Consider the following 27,013-nt stretch of genomic DNA (forward strand, 5'->3'; position numbering starts at 1 on the left):
AAACACTGCCCTGGGTCCACTCCACTGGTCCACTGAGCCACACTTGGGCCACTTGTCTCCCATACCATCAATATGCCCAGCCAGTCCCAATAAGCACTGCCATTTACAGAACAAGCCCAGAACATACCGATTTCTCTGCCTAGTTGAGAGGACTTCAGAGATCCCGCTGACGACACAACAGCACACCTGCCCCAAGGCCCAGCCTTGGTCCTAATACTGTCTTTGGGCAGATAACCCTCCCATTCAGAGGTATTGAAGGGAAAATCTGTGGCCTCTACCATGGATACATTCACGTGGTCCCGGAGGTGGCAGCGCAGGGCCTCTGCACTGAACTTGATGCCTGGTCCTGGCCCCTTGTAGGACACTTTGTACTTGTTCATGCTTAGGTAATTCTTCCAGATCTTTTGCAGCCTAGGGATAAGGTTTTTGGAAGAGCTGTCCTTGTTCCACACCTGGAAGAAGGCCTCTGGTTTGGCCTTGGCTATGTCACTGAGACTGCCGAGGGCCTGGCGGCCCCTGTGGGGGTCCTGGGTGCTGCTTGAGGATACAGACTGGGAATCAGACCCCATGGCCAATTTCCCCAGACTCTTCAACACCTGGAATTCCTTGGTTTGCAATTTAAAGGAATCATAGTAACTCCCTTTCTTCTTTTCCTTCCACACACAGATGACTGCAAACAGAATAAAGACCAGGACACAGCAGCTGAACTTCTTCTTCAAGTTGGTGTGAATCATAATGAAGATGTGTTCAGGGAAGCCACTTTGTTCTGAGCAGGAAAACAAGCCTAAAAAAGGTGAGACAAAGAAAAAACAAATGATGTGAAGAAAAACCCAATGTGGCATGAGGTGGACCGATGGACTGATCAATAGATTTCAAGTGAGGTGACTTGAATTCCAGCCCTGGTCTACCTCCTAGCCACCTCTGCAGCCTGTTAAGTAATTCTTGACAAAAGTCAGCCTCAATTAGGTCTTTGAACCTGGACAGTAGTCCCTCGGACACTCCCTTCTTCCTCTTGAGCCATGAACACTTTATTATATGTCCTCCCATCATTACTTTTTCTATGCTGAACATTAGTTTCTGATTGCCTTGGTCTACCTCCCTGAATGCACTCTGAGTTTCTTGAAGTCAGAAACCACATCTTGCAAATCATTCGCTTCCTAGGGCTTTGCAACATGTGTTAAATGAAGCCATGCAGCTTGGAAAAAAAAACAGAATAAAAAAGAGCAGGCTGACTGTTTTACATCACCAAACCTAAACTTTCTAAAATAGTAAGTGGCCAACACACCTTCAAAATAGCCAGAAAAAGACTTCTCGTTCTAGATGATGCCATAGATTTGTGACGCATCTCTCTAAGGGCTGAGATGTTGGACTCCTGCATGAGAAGATCAGGGGTTATCTCCACCACATAGTTTCGTGCAGTACCCTGCAAGAAGAGCACTAGAGACAGGAAGCTGACTCACCTCATGACAGAGGCTAGGACATCTAGGTAAGATAGCAGACATGCAGCCAACTAAGGAAATGGAAACAAAAATTCATTAAGCATGCTAGATGTTACTTCACTTAACTTCGCCATAACCAGGACCACCATGAGACACAACTCTGGGGGCACCAAGCATAGCATAATCTAATACGAAGGGCATCTCCTAACCTAAAGGTGTTATAATCTCCATTTTATGGATTAGCAACCTGAGGCTCTGAGAAGTCAAGGGAAGTGTCCAAGCTCACAGAGCTGAGGAAATGGTTGCACTGAGGTTCAAATCCAAGTGGACTTGCGTCCATAACCCATGACCTTTCCACTACAATATGCACAGAACTGCAAAAAACTCTGGAAAATAGATTTCATTGAGCAAATAGAGACTGAATTGTCCTCTTTATTTCTGGGTAAACACCTAGTTTGTTTTCTCAGAATTTATTGTGTAACTGAATGGAAACTGGAAGTACTTTGAACTCAAATAATGTCTGTATCTTTTGGAAAACATTACATTCTTTCCCCATTCACTGGGTTTATTTACAATAGTGAATCAAAGCAATCACCTCCGGGGTTTTGCTAACCCACTAGGCGTCTGAGGTCCCTTCCCATGGATCCTGCTCCTACGGATATCAGGAAAAGGTAGTAGCAGTACTGGACTGGGTGTTCACAAAACCTGGGTTCTTATCCCCATTCTTGGTGACCTTGGACAGGTCACTTAATATTTCTGCTCCTGAGTTTTTTAGAGTAATTCTCTCTGCCCCATGTGATTTGCAGAGTGTCGGGAGGACAAAACAAGAGGATGGTATTCATTGGATTTGAACAAGGTAAGCAAAAAAGCACAGGAGGTATTCTGAACAGAGACAGGAGAGCAGCAGCTCAGCCTGGGGACCATGTGGAGGTGATGGGGGATAGTGAAGATGGTGGTGTGAAGCCGCAGCCATAACTCGGCAGCCCTGAGCTCCAGGCTCTTCCCTGGGAACTCCTTCATGAACTGACATCCAGCTCATTCCTGGAATCCATTGGCAGTACCAACCAAAGCAGTGCTTCCACCATCCCAGACCTCAGGAACCAGTGGCTCTGGGAATGATGGGTTCCTATCTTGGACTGCTGAAGTTGTGGAAATGATTAAATGTACACAGCGGAAGAAGAATTCAGATATAAGATTATGAAGTGGAGGGTGGACGCTTGTATCACCAGAAACTAAGGAATTCAATTTCCACAGATACCCAACACAGGTAATCACATGACCATATGACAGCTGAAGAAGAACCAGAGAAAAGAAGGCAAGTAGCATTTAAGGAGGGCCTCCTACATGGTAGTCACTTTCCTTGCAATATCTCATTGAACCTTTACCACAACACTATGATAGAGTTATTGACAACCCTATTTTAGGAAATGAAAAAAACTGAGGCTTAGCAAGGTTCTAGGGTCTCTCCAACGTCAACAGCAAATCAGTTCTAGAACCAGAATTCCAGCCCAGGTCTATCTGACTCTAAAAGTTCATCATCTTTCCACCCAAGGACATGCATCTGTGATAAGGGGCAGTGAGAAGTCAGTGTGATCAAGTCGGACTCAAGGTCACTAGAGAGGCAACTTGATCTGCCAGACAGTGGCAGACAAGCCACCTTCACCATCAGTGCTGCACCTGCCATCCCTGCTGTGCACTGTGTTACCACTCAGGGGGACTTTCCGTATTAGTAAGGTTTTATAGACTTACTATAGCCAGCAGATTTTACGAGCTCCATTTATAGCTGAGTATTGTGAGGTTTGGAAATACAAGTAACTTTCAAAGTTGCATGAGTGATTTGGAAACAGTGGACTTGGAACTTGACTTTGACATGTCTGAATGAAACATCAGGCAGGAAGGGCCTGATTCACTGTCACAGGAGTGGAGGCTCAGGGAGCAGCTGCCCGGTACCTACTCTCCAAGGTGTGGTTTCCCAGGAAAGAAGAGTTCCTCCAAATAGCTGGGTCCAACGACAGTCTTGCAACCATCAGATGGCCTCAGCCTTCACAGCCTGTGCCCTGTCATGGCCTCAGGGCACTCGTCTGAAATCCCACATCAGGGCTCTTGTGGTCCCTTGACACCACCCTTGGTTGAGGCTCCAAGTCCACCAGGTGGCTGGAGTTTCTGGTCACAGGCACTTATAACTGCAAGACCCTCTCTCATCTCTCAAGTTGTTTGAAGAAGGCAGAGTCTGAAGAAGCTTTCACTAAATGGCACAGCTGAAGGAAAAGAGGAGCAAACTTTTCTCTATAAATGTTTTGGAAAAACAGACCAAGCTTTGAATTTTCCAATCGCACCAGACTGTGTTCTTAAGCATCCAGGTGTCTGCACTGACTGCACCCTTTCTCCTTGTCCATGTGCTTGCCAGCTCTGACAGCATCACCTTTCTGTTTCTGAAGGTCAGTGGAGGCCACCTCCCCTTCCGCACTAGCCTTGTTCCCCTTTGCTGCCAGCCAGGGCTCTGTAATGCTTGCTTTACATGCCTGACTTTGCTGCTAAAGGAAAACTCCTCCCAGCATCCTTTCTGAAACCCTAGTACCCAGCACAGTGGCTGCACCAGAGCGGATACTCAAAGAAAGATTACTGAACTGATGCAATTGTATCAGAGAGTCTTTACAATCATCATGAGGCTCCTAGAGGAAGAAGATAGCAACTTGCATTACCACCTTCAAAGAACCGGCCAACACTGAACCGGCAGAAATCAATGCTCAAAGCAAGGAAATCCTGTCCCGACCCACCCATCACGACATACTCAATACCAGTTGCATTTGTGGCACGTAGTAGGAACTCAGAACGGTTGACTGAAATACAGAATAACTTAAATCTTACAGTTATAGTTACTAGAAATGCACAAGCCATTTCTCTACATCCCACAACCAAACCCAAATTGAATCAGCAGTTAAAGAGGACTGAAAAATGTACACAAAAAGAAAACAGCAAAGCTGTAGCCAGATACTGAGATCCTGAGATTCCCTGTCAGCACATCTGCCACACCAGCTTTTACTCAGGAATGTACACCTTTGCTAGCCCATGCCTCTGTGTGTTCCTTACCTGCTTCTGGTTAATCCCCCAGGGGCCACAGGCCCTTCAGGTCCTCAGGAATTAGCACTGTTCTCCATGGGAGGGAAGATTTATTGGGTCTGGAGGCCAAGGCCCATTTTTCTCAGGATGATCAAAACTCATCTGCAAAGGCAAAAAATAAGAGTGAGAAAGAGAGGAGGTGAGCGCTGTTTTCCAGCAGAGGCAGGGTTAAACATTAACAAGATGGAAAGGTGCCTCTGCAGAGCTAGGCTAGGTCTCAACCCAGGAAACCTCCAGGGCTCAGAAAAAAAGAGAGAAGAGCACATTAAAGGTGTAATGCTCTGGATCTGTGAACAGCACAGATAGCCTAGAAATAGACTTGACACCGGCCAGGTGCGGTGGCTCACGCCTGTAATCCCAGCACTTTGGGAGGCTGAGGCGGGCGGATCAGGATCATGAGGACAGGAGAGCGAGACCATCTTGGCTAACACGGTGAAACCCCATCTCTATTAAAATACAAAAAAAACTGGCCAGGCATGATGGTGCCTGCCTGTAGTCCCAGCTACAAGGGAGGCTGAAGCAGGAGAATTGCTTGAACCCGGGAGGTGGAGGTTGCAGTGAGCCGAGATCACGCCACTGCACTCCAGCCTGGGCAACAGAGAGAGACTCCGTCTCAAAAGAAAAGAAAAAAAAAAGAATGAAAGAAATAGACTTGACACCAGATAAGAATGGGCTAGAAAGCTAAAGCAGCCACCATGGACCAACCTGGGAAGAACAGATTGTTTAATCGCTGGTTTGGAGATAAATAGGGAGCAATTAGGTCCATCCTGAAATAAACTTCAGACAGATTTTCAAAAAATTATTTATTTTCAAAGAATGTTTAATAATATATGAAAGTTCAGTCAGTATAATTCTACCTGAAAAAAAATAGGTTATAAAACTATAAATACTATCCAAATTCAGAAAGAAAGAAAAAACACACACATTTTTAAAAATGTGAAAAAGTACTAGAAAAAAGTACACTCAGAATGGTAAGAATAATAGATGTTTTCATTTTTTATCATTTTACATATATTCCAAATGTGTGTAAAATGTACATTTCTAAAATGTACATTCATTATTCTTTGACTTTGAAAAAATGTACAAAAGTATAAAAATGTAATTTTAGAAAGCTAAAAATAAGCCAGGTGTGCATGCCTGTAGTCCCAGGTATTCAGGAGGCTGAGGAGGGAGGATCATTTGAGCCCAGGAGTTAGAGGCTGCAGTGAGCTATGGGCGCCACTGCACTCCAGCCTAGGTGACAGAGTGAGACCCTGTCTCTAAACAAACCAACAAAAAACAGCTAAAAATATAATTATATACTTGTCAGCTCTTTCTTCTTTTGATGCAATGTAGGAAAACAGCAAAGGAAAAGTTTAATACATTCAGTTGCAAGAAAATGTCAACATCTATACAATGAAAAATACTGTAACTACAATAAAAAGGAAAAGTCAAAATATAAAAAGGACTAATACAGTAAAAGTTTCCCAAAATAAAGAGGTCATCAACGTGAACAGACATATCACAAAATAAAAAGCACCGTTAACAAGCATATAAAGTTATGGTCAATCTTGAAAGAAACCCAAAAGGGGCAACTAGAATACTAAAAAACTAGTTCATAGAATTTACATTAGTCAGCAGTTTTCTACATAATACTCGTTGCTGGACAGATTATAATTAAACTGATATACATTCAAAAGATCATATAAATTAATTTAACCTTTCTAGAATGTATTCAGACCATAGAATTAACAGCTCCTGGCTAAGGACCACGTACTGTACTTCTAGGAAGAAAGAGTGAATAAATAAATAATTCAAAAGTAAAAAAGATTATACAGTTCAGTTTCCCCACATGTAAAATGATTCTCTACATTACATAGTTGTGATGACAATTGAAAGAGGATTAATGAGATAAAGAATATGAGTTCTATAAAGCAATATGCATACAAAGAAGAAAAGGGTTTTTTTTTTTTTTAAAATAATTTTAACTTTTATGTTAGATTCAGAGGGTACATATGCAGGCTTGTTACCTGGGTATACTGCACAATGCTGAGGCTTGGGGTATGACTGATCCTGCCATGCAGGTACTGAATAATTAGTTTTTAAACTCTTTCCCCTGTCTCCCCCATCTTGTAGTGCCCAGTGTTTATTATTGCCATCTTTATGTCTATCAGTATTCATTGTTTAGCTCCCACTTATAAGTGAGAACATATGGTATTTGGTTTTCTGCTCCTGCATTATTAATTTGCTTAGGATAATGGCTTCCAGTTGCATCCATGTTGCTGCAAAGGGCATGGCTCTGTTCTTTTTCATGGCTGTGTAGTATTCCATGGTGTATATGTACCACATTTTCTTTATCCAATCCACCACTGATGGGCACCTAGGGTGATTCCATTCTTTGCTATTCTGTATAGTGCTGCAATAAACACACAAGTGCATGTCTCTTTTTGGTAGAAACATTTATTTCCTTTTGGATATATACCCAGCAACGTGATTGCTGAGTTAAATGGTAGTTCTGTTTTTAAGTTTTCTGAGAAATCTCCAAACTGCTTTTCATGGTGGCTGAACTAATTTACATTTCTCAACAACAGTGTGTAGATGTTCCCCTTTCCCTGCAGCCTCCCTAGCATCTGGTGTTTTTGACTTAAAAATAGCCTTTCTGACTGATGTGAGATGGTATCTCACTGTGCTTCTGATTTGCATTTCTCTAATAATTAGTGATACTGAGCATTTTTCATATTTGTTGGCAGCTTATATGCATCTTTTGAGAATTGTCTGTTCATGTCATTTGCTCACTTTTTAATGTTGTTATTTGTTTTTTGCTTGTTCAATTGTTTAAGTTTCTTGTAGAGATTCTGGATATTAGACCTTTGTTGGATGCATAGCTTGCAAATAGTTTATTCCATTCTGTAGGCTGTCTGTTTATTCTGTTGATTGTTTCTTTTGCTGCACAAAAGCTCTTCAGTTTAATTAGATCCCACTTGTCAATTTTTGTTTCTGTTGCAGTTGCTTTTAAGTACTTAGTCATAAATCCTTTCCCAAGGTTGATGTCCAGAATGGTGTTTCCTAGGTTTTCTTCTAGGATTCTTATAGTTTGAGGTCTCACATTTAAATCTTTAATTGATCTTAAGTTAATTTTTGTATATGGTGTAAGGAAGGGATCTAGTTTCATTCTTCTGCATACAGCTAGCCAGTTATTCCAGCATCATTTATTGAATAGGGTGTTCTTTCCCCATTGCTTATTTTTGTTGACTGTGTTAAAGATCAGATGATTATAGGTATGTGGCTTTATTTCTGGGTTCACTATTCTGTTCCATTAGTCTATGTGTCTGTTTTTGTACCAGTACCATGCTGTTTTGGTTACTGCAGCCTTACGGTGTGGTTCTAAGTCAGGTACTGGAATACCTCTGAGTTTGTTCTTTTTGCTTAGCATTGCTTTAGCTATTTGTACTCTTTTTTGGTTCCACATGAATTTTAGGATAGTTTTTTTTCTAGTTCTGTGAAAAATGACATTGGTAGCTTGGTAGGAACAGTGTTGAATCTACAGATTGCTTAGGGCAGTGTGGCTGTTTTAATGATATTGATTCTTTCACTCCATGAACACGAAATGTTTTTCCATTAGTTTGTGTCATCCATAACTTCTTTCAGCAGAGTTTTGTAGTTCTCCTTAGAGAGATATTTCACTTCTTTGATTAGATGTATTCCTAGGTATTTAAAATTTTGTTGCAACTATTATAAATGGGATTGTGTTGTTGATTTGACTCTCAGCTTGAAAGTTACTGGTTATGGAAATGCCATGAATTTTTATACACTGATTTTTTATCCTGAAGCTTTGCTGAAGTTGTTTATTAGTTCCAGAAGCCTTTTGACAGTGTCTTTACAGTTTTCTAGGTATAGAATCATATTGCCAGCAAGGTGAGACAGTTTGTGTTCTTTTCCTGTTTGGATGCCTTTTACTTCTTTCTCTTGCTTGATTGCTCTGGACAGCACTTCCAATACTATGCCGAATAGAAGTGGTGAGAGTGGGCATCCCTTGTTTCAGTTCTCAGGGAGAATGCTTCCAGTTTTTACCCATTCAGTATGATATTGACTGTGGGTGTGTTATAGATGATTCTTATTATTTTGAGGTATGTGCCTTTGATGCCTAGTTTCTTGAAGGCTCTTATAATGAAGGGATTTTGAATTTTATCAAAATCTTTTTCTGCATCTATTGAGATGATCATATGGCTTTTGTTTGTAATTCTGTTTATGAGGTGAATCACATTTATTAATGTGTCTATGTAGAACCAACCTTCCATCCCAGGAATGAAGCCTACTTGATCACAGTGAGATAACTTTTGATGTCCTGCTAGATTTGGTTTGCTAGTATTTTGTTGAGGATTTTCACATCTATTTTCTTCAGGGATATGGGCCTGTGGTTTTCTTTTTTTACTGTGTCTTTGCCAGGTTTGGTATCAGGGTAATGCTGGCTTCATAGAATGAGTTAGATAGGGATCTGTCTGCCTCACTTTTTTGGAATAGTTTCAGGAGGACTGGTACCAGCTCTTTTTCGTACGTCTGATAGAATTTGGCTATGAATTTATCTGGTCCAAGGCTTTTTTTGATTGGTAAGTTTTTTATTACTGACTCAATTTCAGAACTTGATATCGGTATGTTCAGGTTTCAATTTCTTCTTGCTTCAATCTTGAAAGATTGTGAGTTTCCAGGAAGGTGTCCATTTCTTCTAGATTTTCTACTTTGTGTGAACAGAGGTATTAATGGTAGTCTCCAAAGATCTTTCATATTTCTGTGGGATTAGTTGTAATGTCATATTTGTCATTTCTGATTGTGATTATTTATATCTTCTCTCTTTTCTTCTTTGTTAATCTAGCTAATAGTTTACCAAACTTGTTTATTCTTTCAAAGAACCAACTTTTGGTTTCGTTGATTCTTTGTATGAATTTTTGTGTCTCAATTTTGTTCAGTTTTGCTCTGATTTTGGTTATTTTTTTCTTTTTCTGCCAGCTTTGGGGTAAATATTTTTTCCAGTTCCTCTGGGTGCAATATTAGGTTGTTATTTTGAGATCTTTCTTTTTGAAGTAAGTGTTAAGCACTATAAACTTTCCTAATAACACTGCCAAAAATAAAAATTTTTAATGTCAAACTTATTTATCAAGGTGAAAATCTGTTAACAACTAAGCATCCAGCAATAAGGAAATGAGAAAACCACGGTATAGCCACCTGAAATAATTTATACAATTGTGTATGAATTTATATAGTAATAGGGAAGAAAATACTTAAAATCTTATAATGAAAAAAGCATAACAGAAAATGTTATCTGTGTACTCAGATGGGGACTAAAAGGTATGTATGTCCAACTGTCTAGAAAAAATGTAAATGGTTGAGACTTGAATACCATTGATGGTAAACTGATGAAAGATTAATTCTCATCAGTTTGACTTCCTTTGTTATTTTCTTCTTTGTTTTTGAGATGGAGTCTCTCTCTGTCGCCCAGGCAGAAGTGGTGGAATCTTGGCTCACTGCAAGCTCCGCTCCCCAGGTTCACGCGATTCTTCTGCCTCAGCCTCCCCAGTAGCTGGGTAATATAGGCACCCGCCACCACACCCAACTAATTTTTGTTTTTAGTAGAGACGGGGTTTCACCATGTTGGCCAGGCTGGTCTTGAACTCCTGACCTCAGGTGTTCCACCCACCTCGGCCTCCCAAAGTGCTAGGATTACAGGCATGAGCCCCCATGCCTGGCCAACTTCCTTTATTATTTGTATTATGTTACTTGAATAATTAAGGCAAAACTGTTGGGAGCAATACTAAAAATACACTTCGACCTTGTGTATCAACTTGCTGCACAATATTAACCTGGCTTCAAGGCCTGTCCTAGGAGATCTAGCATTAACAGAACTAAGAGGAAGCCATATGGACATACTTGACTTCACCCCATGAACCAAGAGAAAATCCTCTGTTGAAGGCTAGGAGTTCAAGTTGGGAGAACCCCAGCTCTTCATGACCAGGAGGCAGGCAGGCAGGCAAGCCCTAGGTATGACTACCAGGGAAAAAGTGAGAGGTGCCACTCTGCCCTGCGTCAAAACATTTGGGGCTCTCCTCATCAACTCAAAGAACGGTTTTCTGGGCAGCATCCTTGGAAGAGTCAGAAAATTTCTCTGATAGTTATCCCTCTGACATTTTCATGGCATGAATTCCTTTGTGGCATGAGTGTTTGTAATTATGTAGGCATTCATTTAGTATTTGATTAGTCTGTCTCCTTCCACTAAAAATATAAGCTTCAGAAACAGGAATCTTGTCAACCTTCTTCTCTGTTCTTTCCAGGGGTATCTCTAGACACTAGATGAATGTCTGGCACGTAATAAGCTCTCAGTATGCATTTGTTGAATGAATAAATGGGTGACGGGTTGACAGCTCTTTCTCCCAGGATCACTCATGGAAGAGGCTCTTTCTTAGCCCCATGTAGAAAACACTGTGGGCAGTCACCAGACTTTTGGATGACACCTCCTGCCTGTGAATGCTGGTTTGCTACCATCCTCCAGCAGGCAGGCAGGACATGAAACTTTTTGTTTGATACAGCCCACAGACATCAGAAAAGTGCATCAACCCCAGCTCTTCCTCCCTCACATCAACTGCATCTGCTCAAAACACTTTGCCCTCTAAGAAGATAAAAATCACTCTCCACTTTAGATTCTCAAAAATCAACCAATTGAAATAAAAGTGGTGCAACTTATCTAGATTTATCATAGGTGACAAGGGCTTTCCAAAACTAGTCCCTGCTGCTGATGAGATAGCAGCACTACAGATCTTTAACCAGCTGTAGAAGTGATAACAGAACCCTCAACAATCTGGGTGAGAAACTTTAGCAATTCCGGCAATAACAACTACCATTTATTTAGCACTAGCTATGTGCCAAGCACTGACTATAGCTTTGGGATGAATAATACAAGCTTTGGAATCAGATTTATCAAGACAAGAGCCCAAACTGCCTTTCACCAGGTACCTGACTTTGAGCAAGTTACTCAACCCCTTAAGACTCAAGATTTAAGACATCTTTATCTGTAAAATAGAAACAGTAATAACAACAAGTCCTACCTCATAGTGTGACTTACAGAATCAAGTAAGTTAATCCACTCAGCTGGGTACTGTGGCTCATGCCTGGAATCCCAGCACTTTGGGAGGCCGAGGCAGGTGGATGACTTGAGGTCAGGAGTTCGTGACCAGCCTGGCCAACATGATGAAACCCCGTCTCTACTAAAAATACAGAATTAGCCAGGTGTGGTGGCGGGTGCCTGTAATCTTAGCTACTCAGGAGGCTGATGTAGGAGAATCACTTGAACCCGGGAGGTGGAGGTTGTAGTGAGCCGAGATCGCACCATTGCACTGCAGCCTGGGCGACAGAGCGAGACTCCATCTCAAAAACAAAGATAATCCACTCAAAGGGATTACAACAGCCACCGTCCCTTCCTCTGTGGATACCATTACTACCCCCATTTTTACAAACAGGGAAACTGAGACAGGGAAGATAAGTAATTTGCCCAGATTAAGTGGAATGGCACTCTAAATGTCGGAGACTCTTTCATGCCTTTGCAGCTCTGCACAAGAAGTTCTTCAGCTTAGTGTCGTTTCCCATGCTGTTCCCATGGGGCTGTTTCCACTCAGCTTCCAACACCAGCTTAACTGCTCCTTGACTCCTAAGCCTTCCTTGGCCTCACAGAGATGATCAGCATCACTCCATAGTGCCTATTCTTCCCCTCATCATCAAACTATGTGACATTTATCTGTTTGCGGATCTGTCCTAACCAGATTGAGAGCTCCTGGATCACAACTAGGAAATGCTCAGTCATGTTTGAATGCAAGAATGAAGCTAGCTCCTGCCATCATCCCTCCCCGCTGTCCACTGCCTTCAATTGCTAGAGTCACTCCCTCCCACCCACCTACCTACCCATCACCTTCAGTTGCCAGAATCTCCTTGACGGCACCATCATTGCAAATGTTCATTCTGTCTGTTGGATACACTGAATGACAGGGAATTTACTACCACTCCAGACCACACACAACTGTGCGAGCAGCTCTGCCTCTTAGAAATATCTTAAAGTTAAGGAAAATCAACTTCCCTGTAAAAATAAATCCAGTGTTGCAGCCGGGCACGGGGGCTCACACCTGTAATCCCAGCACTTTGGGAGGCCGAGGCAGGCAGATCACTTGAGGTTATAAGTTCGAGATCAGCCTGGCCAACATGGTGAAACCCCATCTTTCCTAAAAATACAAAAATTAGCTGGGTGTGGTGGTGGGTGCCTGTAATCCCAGCTGCTTGGGAGGCTGAGGCGGGAGGATTGCTTGAACCCGGGAGGCGGAGGTTGCAGTGAGCTGAGATTGTGCCTCTGCAATCCAGCCTGGGCAACAGAGCAAGACTCTGTCTCAAAAATAAAATAAAAAACGAATAACTATAAAGCCAGTGTTTTAAGCTCTACTCACTGGAGCCACATAGACTCAGATGGAGAACCTCTAACACTTGTTGAATACATGCTGTTTGTCAGCCTCAAAGTGAAGAGCACCACGTGCATCAACACATGTCATCCTCACAGAGACCCTGTGCAGACACCACTACCTATGACCCCACTTACTGGCTGCAGCCATCTTCTCCCCAACCCAAAATACTGTGCTTCATTGCCTGAATATTTTAGCTCCAACACTGTTTCTATCATAACTCCTTGTGATACTAATACCCATCTATAGGATGTTCTAGTCCTCTGGCCTCACAGTCCTTTGATCTCCTCTACCCCAGTGATTGTGACCATGGCCACTCACTCCCAGGGTCATATCTCTGATCTTGTTATTTCCCAAAAATACCTTTCATAATCCTGAGTTCAGGCATCCCATCTCCAATTACCACTCCTGTCTATGCAGCTTATTCCAACTAGTACCCCAACTCCAACAAGCTTCTGTGGTTAATCCTTCCATCTGTCACTGTCCCTCACTTTCCCCATATTCTTACTTCCCTTCCTACACAGTTTAAATTCCATGGTCAAAATCATTATAATGAGTCACTTGCCCTCTTTTGATCACACATGATTGGCTAAAACCCAATCCCAGTTAAATCCAACCCTCTGTTCTGCTCCACATGGGCAAACATGCCACTGAGCACGGCTAGAGAAAATTGCACAACAATGCCTACTGATCTCACTTCAAGTTCATGATCACTAACTGCCAGGAGGTCCTTAATGCTTCTCAGAAATCACATGCTACTTTTCCAGACAATTCATCTGGCACTCACCCACTACCTGACTTCCCCCTTTCAATCTCAATCTCCTGTGATGAATTTGCTACTCGTTCATGGGGAAAGCAAAAGCTGCCAGATTAGAACTTCCTCAAACCCCCTAACAGAGCCCCCCTTATCTGCATTTATGTCCATATGCCTCGTCACTATCGATGAACTGGCTATGTCCAACACTTGCAATAACCAACACGTGTCCACTAGATCCTACACATTATTGTTTACTTAAGAAAGTTGTTCTAGAAAACCTCCCCCTTTTTTTATTGATAAGTATCCCTCTGTCAAAGATTACTCCCATCAACATATAGACACACTGCTGCTCTTAAAAAGCAAAATCAAAACACCGCTCATGAGTCAAGCAGCCACCACGTGATCCTGATCAGCCCTTTAGCATCATTAACAGTGAGACGTCTAGACAGTGTGTGCCTTTGGATGTGACGTGATATGAAGCACCTATGAAAAATTCTTTTTTTTTTTTTAAGAGACAAGGTCTTGCTTTGTCACCCAGGCTGGAGTACAGTGTCTCAATCTCCATTCACCGCAATCTCTGCCTCCCAGGTTCAAGCTATTTTCCTGCCTCAGCCTCCCAAGTAGCTGGGATCACAGGCACGCACCACCGTGCCCTGCTAACCACCTATGAAAAATTCTTGCCCAAAATGTTTAATCTGTATATTATCAAGCCTTCATACACAATTCCAGTTTTTAGGAAATACAGAAGAAAGAAGAACAAGTTAAATAACACCATAGGAAAATTATCAGACAAATCCAGAAGGTAAGACTTCCTATGGGACAACTGAACTGGTTTCATCAACAGGTAAATGGGATAAAAAACAAACGGACTCAGCCCGCCTGCACCCAGGTGAAATAAACAGCCAGGCTGCACACACACACACACACACACACGCACACACAAATGGCTTCACAGATATAATAATATGTAATATGTATACCTTGTCTGAATCTTGGTTTGATTCACCTTGGGGACAAACGGGGATATCTGAACATAGATTGGTTGTCATCTGATATTAAGAAATTATTGTTAATTTTGTTAGGTATATAAAAGTATTATGGTTATATAAAGAAAAAGTCCTGTGCATGTGAAGTAGTAAGAGATGAAATCTACTTTAAAAATCTCCCTTAAAATACTCCAGCCAAAAAATAGATTCAGCAAATATGAAAAAAAATGCAATGTCATTTTTTGGATGTATTCAAATTAAGCTATGTAACAAGACTGATTTTCAAACTCCTTTCTTCTTAGACAATGATATAGTCTGGGAGTGGGGAGACTTAAAGAGCTTGAAGAAAAAAGTCACGATAGACAATTATTTCTGTTTTACTCAAGGAATTAACTAAAAGATACACGACTTTACAGAAGTCACATATTGAGTCATTCATTGCAGAGTTCTAAATAAACTCCCTTTTGCTGCCCTGACCCTAAATCTCTTGACCTCATTTCTCTTCTTTAAAATGCCTTATTTCTCTTTCCTTTACAGTAAAACTCCTTGAAAGTCTTGTCTTTCTAGGAGACTAGGCTTGTTTGCAATAGCCATCTTCCCACTCTCACTTGAACCCACTCCAACCAGGCCTCCCCTATCTCCATGAACCTGATCTTATCAGTCACAAGGACCTCCACGATCTCCACATTGCTAACCAAATGGTCAATGCTCAGTCTTCATCTTATTCAGCTCATCAGCAGTCCGTCACTTCCTCTTCCTTAATGCATATTCTTCACCTAGCTTCCAAAACCTACACTTCTCCTGGTTTTCCTCCGCCTTACCAATAATGCCTTACTGGTCTCATTGCTGGCTCCTCCTCTTCTGCCCCACCTTATGCATAGAAATGCCCTAGGTCTGCCCTTTTTCTACCTACACTCACTCTCTACTACTTGTGAGCATCTTGTGGTCAGCTCTTCAACTACCCAGCCTCCTGCAGTTTGCGCTCAATACCTGTTTGTTGAAGTGCGCTGAGCCCGGAAAGTAGGTTCTGTCAGTGAGCTTCTACAGAAAGGAAGCCTTTGAACATTTTTTTTTTTTTTTTTTTTTTTTTTTTTTTGAGAAAAGAAGGGGCAGGCAAGAAGGGGGGCTGGAATAAAACACTGCACTCCCTTCACTATTTACCCTCTTATCTATTATCTGTAGAGAGAAGGCAACATTGCGGAACACAATGATTCTCAGAGCACATTCAAATTATTAAAATCACTTGTTAAAATGCGGGTTCCTGAATTCTGTCTCAATCATTCTGATCCAAGTAGTCTGGGAGGTTGGGGGAATATTGGAGGGAAGTTGGAAAACTGCATTTAATAAGCACCCCAGGTAATTAATTCTCAGGCAAGTGGTGAGAAACAGGTAGCTGAGAACAGTGCTGCTGAAAGAGAGATCTGCAGACAAGTGCTAGGCTGAGAAGGCTTTTCAAGATGCAAAATGAGTTAAGCACAGAAATGGAGTGTAAGTGACTTTTACAGTAATTTTAAAGAGTAATTTTATGCCTGTTATCAATTTTTTTTTTTAATGCTTGTATTTCAAATGTCCTTTTTCTCACTTCATGATTCTGGAATCCATTCTTATTTATTTATTTATTTACTTAGAGACAGAGACTCGCTCTGTCGCCCAGGCTGGGGTACAGTGGTGCGATCTCGGCTCTCTGCAAGCTCCGCCTCCCGGGTTCACGCCATTCTTCCGCCGCAGCCTCCCGAGTAGCTGGGACTACAGGCGCCCGCCACCATGCCTGGCTAATTTTGTTTTTGCGTTTTTAGTAGAGACAGGGTTTCACCGTGTTAGCCAGGATGGTCTCGATCTCCTGACCTCGTGATCCACCCGCCTCGGCCTCCCAAAGTGCTGGGATTACAGGCGTGAGCCACCACGCCCGGCTCCATTTTTATCGTATTTCACAAAACTACTGATGTGAGAGGAATTGGGAAAAAATTTGGTTCTTCACCACCAATAGTTTGAGAAGCCTTGGCTTTGGAGAAAGAGTTCACTCAAGCTCTAGTCTCAAAAACCTAGATTGAATCCTGGCTTTTGTACTGTGAGTTATCTTAAGTCAATTTCTGTGAACCTTGTGTCTTCATCTGAAGGATAACAATACTTAAAAGGTTGCCTGGCAGGGCTGTGCTGACAATTTAATGATAGCTTTTTATCACTTTATTTTAGCTAATAATGAATGAGCTTTTACTATGTGCTAAGTAATTTACAGGCAGTAAAGGTCCTGTAACTTGGTGAAGCTCATTTAACTCCTGCAGCAAGAATAGTGCCCAAGGCAAGGACTGCTATCACCATGCGCTTCACAGAGTCCCCAGAGAAGCCTGCCCAGGCTGTCTGGCTCCAACATCCCAGCTCCTACCCACTGAGCTCTATCAAGTGGGAACCAACATGGGTCAAAACATTAACCATTTGTCAAAACATTTGTGACAAGTCACTATTTTGCTCAAAAGCGCAGCAAAGGTCAGAAGCGTGATATGCAACAAGAAACCGACTTGTAGCTGGTGAATCTGACAAGAGAGTGAAAGAAAGGAAGCCATGAGGGGCGCGCAGTGCCTGAGAGGCTGTGACTGTTTGCAAGTATTTACCTGAGGACAGGCCCACCTGCAAGGCTCATGGTGGGGATGGGGAGATCCTGCCCAGAGCAAAGACCTGAAGATAAAGGGCTTTCACTCCTGCCAAGGGTCAGAGATTACATCGTTTCCCAGCCAGGCAGCACTGATAATGAAGTCCTCAGAACATTTCCCTGAGTACATTTCCCCAGAGGTTTTCTAAGAGCCTGGAGATCAGAACTTTGTTGGGGGGGTGTTGTGTCCCCACCATGAGGTCAGGCTGCGGTCCCTGACCACAGCCAACCACTCGGAACTGATTAGGAGAGCTCTGAACTCCAGACTGACGCAGCCATGGCAAAGGGAAATCATGAGCCATTTGCTACTGTCTTCAACCTTGCACCCCACGTACAGACAGACAGACAGACAGACATGTATTTGTAGAAATATTTGCCTTCCTATTTGACAGGTGCCTGGCAAAAAGTAGGCCTTTCGTGCCCCATGAATTCCCTTTCTGTATAATGCCCATTCCCCACTACACGCCCCAGCCCCAGTAGGCATCTCCCATATGCTTACCACGCAATGTGCACTCCGCTTGGTAAATCAGCGTTAAGCAGAGGAGAGTGCAGGAAGGGCCTATACAGAGAGTTGAAAAAACACTTCACCCCTCCCCAGCAACACAGCCACCCACTCTTTCCTCCACATCCCTACACTACACCACACCCCCGTGCTACAGAGAGGCAGAGAAAAAAGAAAGTGGGCCCGTCACCTCCTCAGAAAGAGGAACTGTCTCACCTCCTAATCTTTACTACACTGCTTTGTTTTTTCCTGGAGTAATTTAAAGCAAACGCCAGACTTTGTATCAATTTCCTGCTACCAGCTCTTCCCAATCGCGGATCCAACAAAAAATTAAGCCTTAATGTCCTAAGACCTCCATTGTATGCAATGCATGAACTAACTCCCATGGCATCCAGAATTACCTACGTACCACCCCCTGGGAGAATTGAGAATGTAGACCCTGAGATTCTCTTCACTATGAGACACACACAGACACACACACACAAATACACAAACACACACGCACCACGTTCTGCCAGAGAATATATGAATATAAATAATAATTCAATATGACCACAATGCCATTATCACCTAATATCCAATCCACTTTTAAATTTTTACCAGTTCTCTCAATACTGTCTTTTACACTAACCTGCTCAAAAGAGGATCCAAACAAGGATGGGACATTTTGTTTGGATGATGTGCCATTTTCAATTCTCTCTTATCTTAGAAAAGTTCCTCACTCCCTTACTTCTTCTTTTCCCATGGCAAATATTTGTTGAGAAAATGAAGTCATTTCTCCTGTGGAGTGGCTTCTGTTCTGAGCCTGGCCCACGGCTTCCTCAGGGTGATGTTTAATGTTCTCCTCTCTGCTCTGTGTTTCCTTACACTGAGTGTTAGATTCCAAGGCTTGTTGAGATTTGGTGGCTTCAAATTCAATGGTTCTCCCAGGTTTTTTTTTTTTTTAATATATACACATATACTCTATATATACACACACACACATATGTATGTATATATATGTGTGTAGAGAGAGAATCTGTGTGTATATATGTATATATATATAAAACATGTGTGTATACATGTAAAACATAAACGTATATGTGTGTATACATAGTGTGTGTGTGTGTATATATAAAAAACATATAGGCTGGGTGTGGTGGCTCATGCCTGTAATCCCAGCACTTTGGGAGGCTGAGGCGGGCAGATCAATAGGTCAGGAGATGGAGACCATCCTAGCTAACACAGTGAAACCCCATCTCTACTAAAAATACAAAAAATTAGCTGGGTATGGCGGTGTGCGCCCGTAGTCCCAGCTACTCAGGAGGCTGAGGCAGGAGAATCACTTGAACCCAGGAGGCAGAGGTTGCAGTGAGCTGAGATCACGCCGCTGTACTCCAGCCCAAGCGACAGAGCAAGACTCTGTCTCAAAAAACAAACAAGCAAGCAAAACATGTGTATATATCTATATCTATATCTATATATATATATCCGAAAGGATCTAAGTCCTGGTAGTCTAAGGGAGTTGGAGGTGAGGAAATGAACAGGGAAGACTGAGTTCCTCTACTTCGCGGGGCCGCAGGGCCTGTGAGAAAACTTACAGCAATACTCATACGATAGGTTCATTCATTCAGCAAATGCTGATCGCCTACCGCGAACCAGACTGTAGCACAGCAGTACAGAAACCAGCCAGAAATCCCTAACGCCTCTAGCACTCACCTTACAGTGAGGATAAATAAAGAGTCAAACAACATAAATCCCTGGTGCTTTGCAAGGAGATAACTGATATGCAGACAATTAGAGTAGGGAAGACAGATAGGGACAGCTTGGGGTGGGTGAGGTGGAGATTTAAATCAGATGATCGGAGGAAGCCTCACTGAGAAGAAGACATTTGAGCAAGGGTTGGAAGGAGGTGTAAACCAAAACTAAAATCCTAAGCCCCTCACCAACCAACTGAATGGACTCCTTTTTGGCCACGGGCACCCCGGAGAAACCGGAAAAACTGAATTCCCAGCCACAACCAAAAGGAGGTTACACCCTCATCATACCCCTCCCTTTTGGGGTTTAGGCACAAGTGACCAGCATTAAGGTAAAATAGAGATTACAAGACTGACAAAACAGACGCTTTGTGGCAATAAGATACCAAACTATACACAATACCTAAGGCCGTGAAAGGCAAAGATTAAGTCATACCCTACAAACAATACAGTCTCATTAAATGGATTTTTTAATGAACCCAGTAAAATGTAGCTTACTTTCCAACCTGACTCTGGTATCACATGACAGCAGACTCTGAAGGAAATTAAAATACTTTACCCCAAAATACATTTCTTTGAAATATTTGGAAAAGGCTGCCAGACGGCCCTTTGGACTGCAAAGTCATCTTTGGTGGGGGAAACAGGCATCTCCAGAGAATCGATATTAATGCCTCTTCCCTTGCTAGGCTTTTCCCAGATCTAGGAGAGATTAACTGAGAGTCAGACACTTAAAGGTCTGAGAAGAGACAATCCCTATCTATTCACCCTGAGGGCTGCTATCTATGGGGCTCCAACCCCCCAACCTCCTTATCTTACTCATCTTACTGAGGCATTCCTTCCGAAGTACTGACTTCAAGTCACTAGACAATAACTTAACTCTCTCAGCTACTGTTAGCTAAGGAATCCCTAAAACACACTTAAGACTTGTAAGGCCCCTCAGCCCTCTCCTAACCCTCAACTCCCCAAGTCCCTGTGGAGGGAAAACTCTCTCTAGCCATCTTTCCTCTGCTCTCACACCACAGTCAACACAGAAGTCGACTTACGTGACCATATGTGTGGGGGTCCTCCCAACACCAAGCAGCGACACCAGCTTGGTGTCCTCCAATTCAGTTCCGACACTATCTACCTGGAAATAGTGTCAGATCCCACAGACTGAGGGCTTAGTGTCCAAGGCATCCCCCCTCCACCAGTCACAAGTCCAGGCCTCCAGAACTTCTGACCAACCAGCTTCCACTGGGGTTCTCCTCTCTGTGGGTTCAATTAATTTGCTGGAGAGGCTCACAGAACTCAGGGGAACACCTACTTACATTTACTGGTTTATTATAAAGGATGCTGCAGAGGATACAGATGAAGAGATGTGTAGAGCGAGGTGTGGGAGAAGGGATGCAGAGCTTCCACGCCCTTCCTGGTTGTGCGACCCTCCAGGAACCTCCTCCTGTTAAGCTATCAGAAGGCTCACTCAACCCTGTCCTCTTGGGCTTTTATAGAAGCTTCTTGACGTCAGCATTCCTTTCCCCAGGGCAGGGCATAGGGTAGGAACCTCTCATGGGAAGGTCTTTTTTTTTTTTTTTTTTCGTGAGACAGAGTCTCGCTCTGTTGCCCAAGTTTCAGTGCAGTGGCACCATCTCGATTCACTGCAACCTCTGCCTCCTGGGTTCAAGCAATTCTTCCAGCCTCAGCCTCCCGAGTAGCTGGGATTATAGGCGTGTGCCATCACACCCGGCTAATTTTTCTATTTTTAGTAGAGATGGGGGTTTCACCATGTTGGTCAGGCTGGTCTCGAACTCCTGACTTCAGGTGATCCACCCACGTCGGCCTCCCAAAGTGTTGGGATTACAGGCGTGAGCCACCATGCCCGGCCTCATGGGAGGGTCGTAAGGCCCACAGTCAGGCCAAAAAACATTAGAATCCTGCCTTGGGGCAGGTGAAAGGACGGCAGGAGAGAGATAGTTTCTTAAGGCCTGCCCCTAAAGTCTAAAAAGCCCAACATTCTAGCAAGACTGTAGCAAGGGCTATGGGGGTATATGCCAGGAACCATGTATGAAAACCAATACATAGACAGGGCACTGTGGCTCACGCCTGTAATCCCAGCACTCTGGGAGGCCTGAGGCCAACATGGTGAAACCCCATCTCTACTAAAAATACAAAAATTAGCCGGGTGTGGTGGTATGCACCTGTAATCCAGCTACTCAGGAGGCTGAGGCAGGAGAATCACTTGAACCTGAGAGGCGGAGGCTGCAGTGAGCAGAGATCACGCCATTGCACTCCAGCCTGGGTGACAGAGCGAGACTCCATCTCAAAAAACAAAAACAAAAACAAAAAAACATATATCCTAACACCACACCCCCCCCCCCCCCACTTTGAGATGTCTCACATTTTTTGGGCAGAACTAACAGTTACCTTCCACGTATTGATTTCCATCTTTGCCTGTAATGCCTGTCTCCCTAAAATATATAAAACCACACTGTGGCCCGACTGCCTCAGGACCACTTACTCAAGGCTTCTTGGGTTTGTGGTTTTTCTAGGCTACAGTAACTCATATTGCCTCAGGATAAACTTCTTTAAAATATTTTACAGAATTTGGTTTTTCTCTTCACAGAGATGAGGGAGGCAACCATGCAGATTTCTGAGAAAAGAGGGTTACAGGTAGAGGGAACAGCAAAATACCTATAGGGGGCAACCAGATGACGTGGCGCCTTACACAGGTGTAGGGATTTGGGCTTTCATCTGATTAAGACGTTGCTGATGTATGTTTGAAAGGCATCACCGGGGGCCGGACGCGGTGGCTCAAGCCTGTAATCCCAGCACTTTGGGAGGCCGAGACGGGCGGATCACGAGGTCAGGAGATCGCAGACCATCCTGGCTAACCTGGTGAAACCCCGTCGCTACTAAAAAATACAAAAAACTAGCCGGGCGAGGTGGCGGGCGCCTGTAGTCCCAGCTACTCGGGAGGCTGAGGCAGGAGAATGGCGGGAACCCGGGAGGCGGAGCTTGCAGTGAGCTGAGATCCGGCCACTGCAGTCCAGCCCGGGCGACAGAGCGAGACTCTGTCTCAAAAAAAAAAAAAAAAAAAAAAAAAAGAAAGAAAGGCATCACCGGATGCTGTCCTCAGAATCAACTGTGATAAGCAGCAGGTCCCAAAAGTCAAAAAGAAGACCTTTGCAACTATCCGGGTGAGAATGGCCCAGGGTCCCACGGCCTGAGCTCTTACTGGGTGCTAACATCTTATAGATGTTACCAAATTTAATCCTTACCACCACCCTGTGGGGTGGAGTATTAACAATCCTTTTTTAAATAAAAAAATTGAAACTCAGAGAGTTTAAGTCATTTGCACAAGATGTCACTGTAAATGGTCAAACGAGGATGTGGCCAGATTATTCTTTTTTTTTTTTTTGAGACAGAGTCTCGCTCTGTTGCCAGGCTGGAGTGCAGTGGCATGATCTCGGCTCACTGCAACCTCCACCTCCTGGGTTCAAGCAATTCTCTGCCTCAGCCTTCCGAGTAGCTGGGATTACAGGTGCCCGCCACCACGCCCGGCTAATTTTTGTATTTTTAGTAGAGATGGGATTTCGCAATCTTGGCCAGGCTGGTCTTGAATTCCTGACCTCGTGATCCACCTGCCTCAGCCTCTCAAAGTGCTGGGATTACAGGCATGAGCCACCACACCCGGCTGACCAGATTATTCTGACAAACTGGTCATGCTCTTCATCCTATGTCCCTCTACTCAGGCCCTTCCAAGGGCTACTGCGAGCCTCTCTGCTTTACCACTTCAACTACAGTTGCTAATCACTGCATTGACCTTCTGGGAACACCTATTTACTCTGCCCTGATCTTCATCTCCTTAATCTTCAGGGAGCAAACCTCACCCTCATCTGGACCTTAGAACCCAAACTTGCTGTTCTTAGACTTAGAGTGCTTGACACCCTGTTGCCCCCAGAGGGCACCTGCACTAGCCACAGTGCCTCCGAGAGGGGCTCCATGTGTCCTGGCCACCAGAAACCCTCTCCCATGAAGGACTCCCATTTCTCTAAGAGCTTGGATTCTTAATGTGTGCCACCTGAGCTGCCACTTAATGCTCTGACCCCTCTTTCTCTTTCCTCATATCAGGGATAGCTGGCTGCCCCACCAAAAGTTTGCTCCTTCTGCCATATAGAGTTAGTGCTGTAAATTACTGCCCAGAGAGGGATTGCATTTTACACACACACACAAACACACACAGCATATAGATGGGATCATTCTACTAGTTATTGGCAAAGAAATATGAGTACAAATAACACATATCACTCCTGGGCCACGATGTTTAAGACGTGAGTTTCTTTGCTCTAGCAGCTAGCATTACCCTACAGAGCTACTCAGCAGGGACTTCCTGAATATTTATTTCTATGGTCTAAAACCATCATTAGCATATTCAGCTATAGATTTTTCATATCTCCTCATCCCAACATTTCACAATCCCAGTGAAACAAAAGCAGCACACCCTAATTTAAGCAAAGCCAAGAGCTCCTAAATTCTTCCACATCAAATCATATCCTCTTGTATTTTGTTTCCTCCGACATGATTCCAAGAATTTGAAAGATGTTGTCAACTAACTTTAATTTAAAATTTGAGTTCTTATTTGTTATCAAATGAACAAAGATACTGTTGCCAATCAGAGGTTCTGAACAGCATGAGATTGCCACGATTACCACAGTCGGTTGATAAGTTTAGCATAAAACAAAGAAACTTGATTTTCTTGGCTGTGCAGGTTTGCTGTAGTGAACATGCTTCTCCCACCCAGCTTTTCGAGATACTCAGTGTCTGGTGGATCTCTGGAGACCCTGGACAAGGGACTCTGGTTTGTGGAGCTTACTCCAATACAATTATAACTTTGTGATTACAGCCATAGACACAATTCTTGCTTAGCATACCCCCTGTGATGGCTAATGAGTGTCAACTTGTTTGAATTGAAGGATACAAAGTATTGATCCTGGGTGTGTCTGTGAGGGTGTTGCCAAAGGAGATTAACATTTGAGTCAGTGGGCTGGGAAAGGCCGATCTACCCTTAATCTGGGTGGGCACCATCTAATCTGCTGCCAGCTTGGCTAGAATAAAAAGCAGACAGAAGAACGTGAAAAGACTAGACTTGCTTAGCCTCCCAGCCTACATCTTTCTCCCATCCTGGATGCTTCCTGCCCTCAAATATCAGACTCCAAGTTCTTCAGCTGTGGGACTCGGACTGGCTTCCCTGCTCCTCAGCCTGCAGACGGACTGTGTGGGACCGCACCTAGTGATCGCATGAGTCAATACTCCTTAATAAACTCCCCTTTATCAATACATCTATCCTATTCGTTTTGTCCCTCAAGAGAACCCCGGCTAATTCACCTCCCCAAAAATGAGGTTCTACTGGTTGGCTAGACACAAAAGAGTGCTTAGAAAAACTACCCCAACAACCCCCAACTAGGCAAAATTAAGGCATTCTATGTTTCTCCAGAAGAATCTGGTTTCACGTGTTTAGAAATCAGGAGAAAAACAATGTAAAACTATGATTTTCCTGGACTACCAGATCAAACAGATACCAGCCTGCCTCTCCATCTCAGCACTCACCAGGCAAAGACAGAGCAGCAATTACGTCAGAAACCTGCCTCCCCCAGGACACAGCAGCAGAGCTGTCAAAGATGGGCAAGGAATCAGGCTGCCCGGAATTCTCACATGCTAAATTGCAAAGGAGAACCAAATGGCAACAAACCAGGAATGATTTCTACTAAAATACCAAAGATAAGGATTTTCTCTGAAATCCTACTAACGTGGATCTGACGACCTTTTCAAACTCCACTTTAACTGTCTCTTTAGTGAGGACAATGTCTAATAATGTCTTCTTAATCGTGTCCTCCCAGAATTCCAGGGCTGGGGATTGTGCCAGGCGGCCGTTCTTCCCATCCATGTCCATCGTAGTTTTTGTGTTATTAATCTGGGCAGGAGGAAGTCTGAGCCAGTGTTCCTTGACATTTTCTAATTGCCAGAGTCACTGAAGTGCAACTACCTCTCCTTAAAGTCACCAAGGCAACAACTGTTTACCTCTCTCGTCTTAACAAACTGACATCTTTGCTAGAATCCGTCCAAGGCCAAATGGGCCCCCTACAAAGAGAAAGGGGAAGGGAACATAGAGGAGAAAAAGGTTGTTCAAGTCTGTCCTGAGAGCTTCAAGGCCCTTGGTGTAACCCTCCCCTTCCCTCCCACCCCTAATCTCATAGCCATAAAGGTGAGTGGTATAGGTGAAGGGAACCACTTAGAACATTGTAGTTCTATCTTGCCTGGGCATCAATATCACCTAGGAAGCATTTTAAAAATATAGATGCCTGATATTATCCTCAGTAGCTTCTGATTTAATGGATCTGGACCAATAAACATCAAAATAGGAAGAATGTAAAAGTTCACAGAGGGTGACCTTGGGCAGAATGGGAGAGAGGCCAGGCCTTTCCTGGGAAGGGACGGGGAACACCAGTTCAGCCTAGGGTAGACATAGTTAATGAGTCAACACATGGCTCAAGCATTTAAAGTCCCCAGTTAACCCAGACTCCTCCACAACCTAGGAAGTCTGCTGCCCAATAACAGCCCAGAGTTACTGAGGAAGTGGCAGGGCCACAGCTTCAATCCAGGGCCCCAGGAATTTCAGGCTACACTGTTATCAACTCTTCTCCTGGATTCAAAGGGGATCGCATCCTCTGAAGAATTCACATTGATTAGCAGGTCAAGGTGAGTTAGTACTGCTGGAGAAAGAGCTAATCGCCATTGCATCAAGGTGGGCCTTTCTCCTCCCCACGTGGTGATCTTGCCTTGTCTTTGGTCACTAAATGAAGAGGCAGCAACATGGCTGCAGATCAATCTCTTGGGCAGTGGGGCAGCTACTCTCTGAGCAATCCCAGGTGAAGGCCAGAACTCAACTTCTGCTCTCGGCCCATGTCATTGCCTCCTGGGAGGCAGGGGCTGGTTCTCCGGGGGTTTTCACATTTGCTTCCCTCCTTACCACACAAGAAGACCATTTTATATCTGCACTTTCTGGGTGCTTAATGGAGCACGCTCACCAAAGTTTGGACATTTTTCTTTGGGGGACAGATCCACAAAAGTCATCACTCAATGGTTCATCTCAACCCTGAACTGCCTCCCCACATTACTGTTTCCATTCACTTTAGGTCCCCAAAGGCAGCCCCCGCTCCAGCCCATGTCCCTGGAGGAAGCTTCTCAGACTCTCCAGTGAGGAGTTCGCCACCACTGTCGACTTCTACTCACACTCCTGACAGGCACACACACTCTCCTGCACTCCCGCCCGCTTCTCCAGGTGCTGCATGTGGGAATCTTATTCTTCCAGTCAGAAAAATAAG

General features: G+C 43.7%; 1 protein-coding gene across 9 annotated transcripts in view; it reads right to left on the bottom strand.

The window, feature by feature from the left end:
- The window catches only part of ST6GAL1 (ST6 beta-galactoside alpha-2,6-sialyltransferase 1), a 149,302-nt gene that overhangs the window by 32,992 nt on the left and 89,297 nt on the right, over positions 1–27,013 (bottom strand). For 2 of the 9 annotated variants that reach the window (XM_010352502.2, XM_030932459.1), the window contains 4 exons: positions 4,530–4,661; positions 1,461–1,510; positions 1,286–1,372; positions 128–784 (listed from right to left, as the gene is read on the bottom strand). In XM_010352502.2, the coding sequence (XP_010350804.1) occupies positions 128–734 (607 nt within the window). In that variant the 5' untranslated portion in view covers positions 735–784; positions 1,286–1,372; positions 1,461–1,510; positions 4,530–4,661. Of the gene's footprint in view, positions 1–127; positions 785–1,285; positions 1,373–1,460; positions 1,511–4,529; positions 4,662–17,916; positions 18,044–20,962; positions 21,103–27,013 lie in introns of those variants that run through there. The other 7 variants (XM_010389774.2, XM_030932469.1, XM_030932464.1 and 4 more) reach the window with 6 other exon arrangements.

The sequence above is a fragment of the Rhinopithecus roxellana genome, chromosome 1, assembly GCF_007565055.1.
Source record: "Rhinopithecus roxellana isolate Shanxi Qingling chromosome 1, ASM756505v1, whole genome shotgun sequence".
In the NCBI taxonomy this organism is placed as follows: Eukaryota; Metazoa; Chordata; class Mammalia; order Primates; family Cercopithecidae; genus Rhinopithecus; species Rhinopithecus roxellana.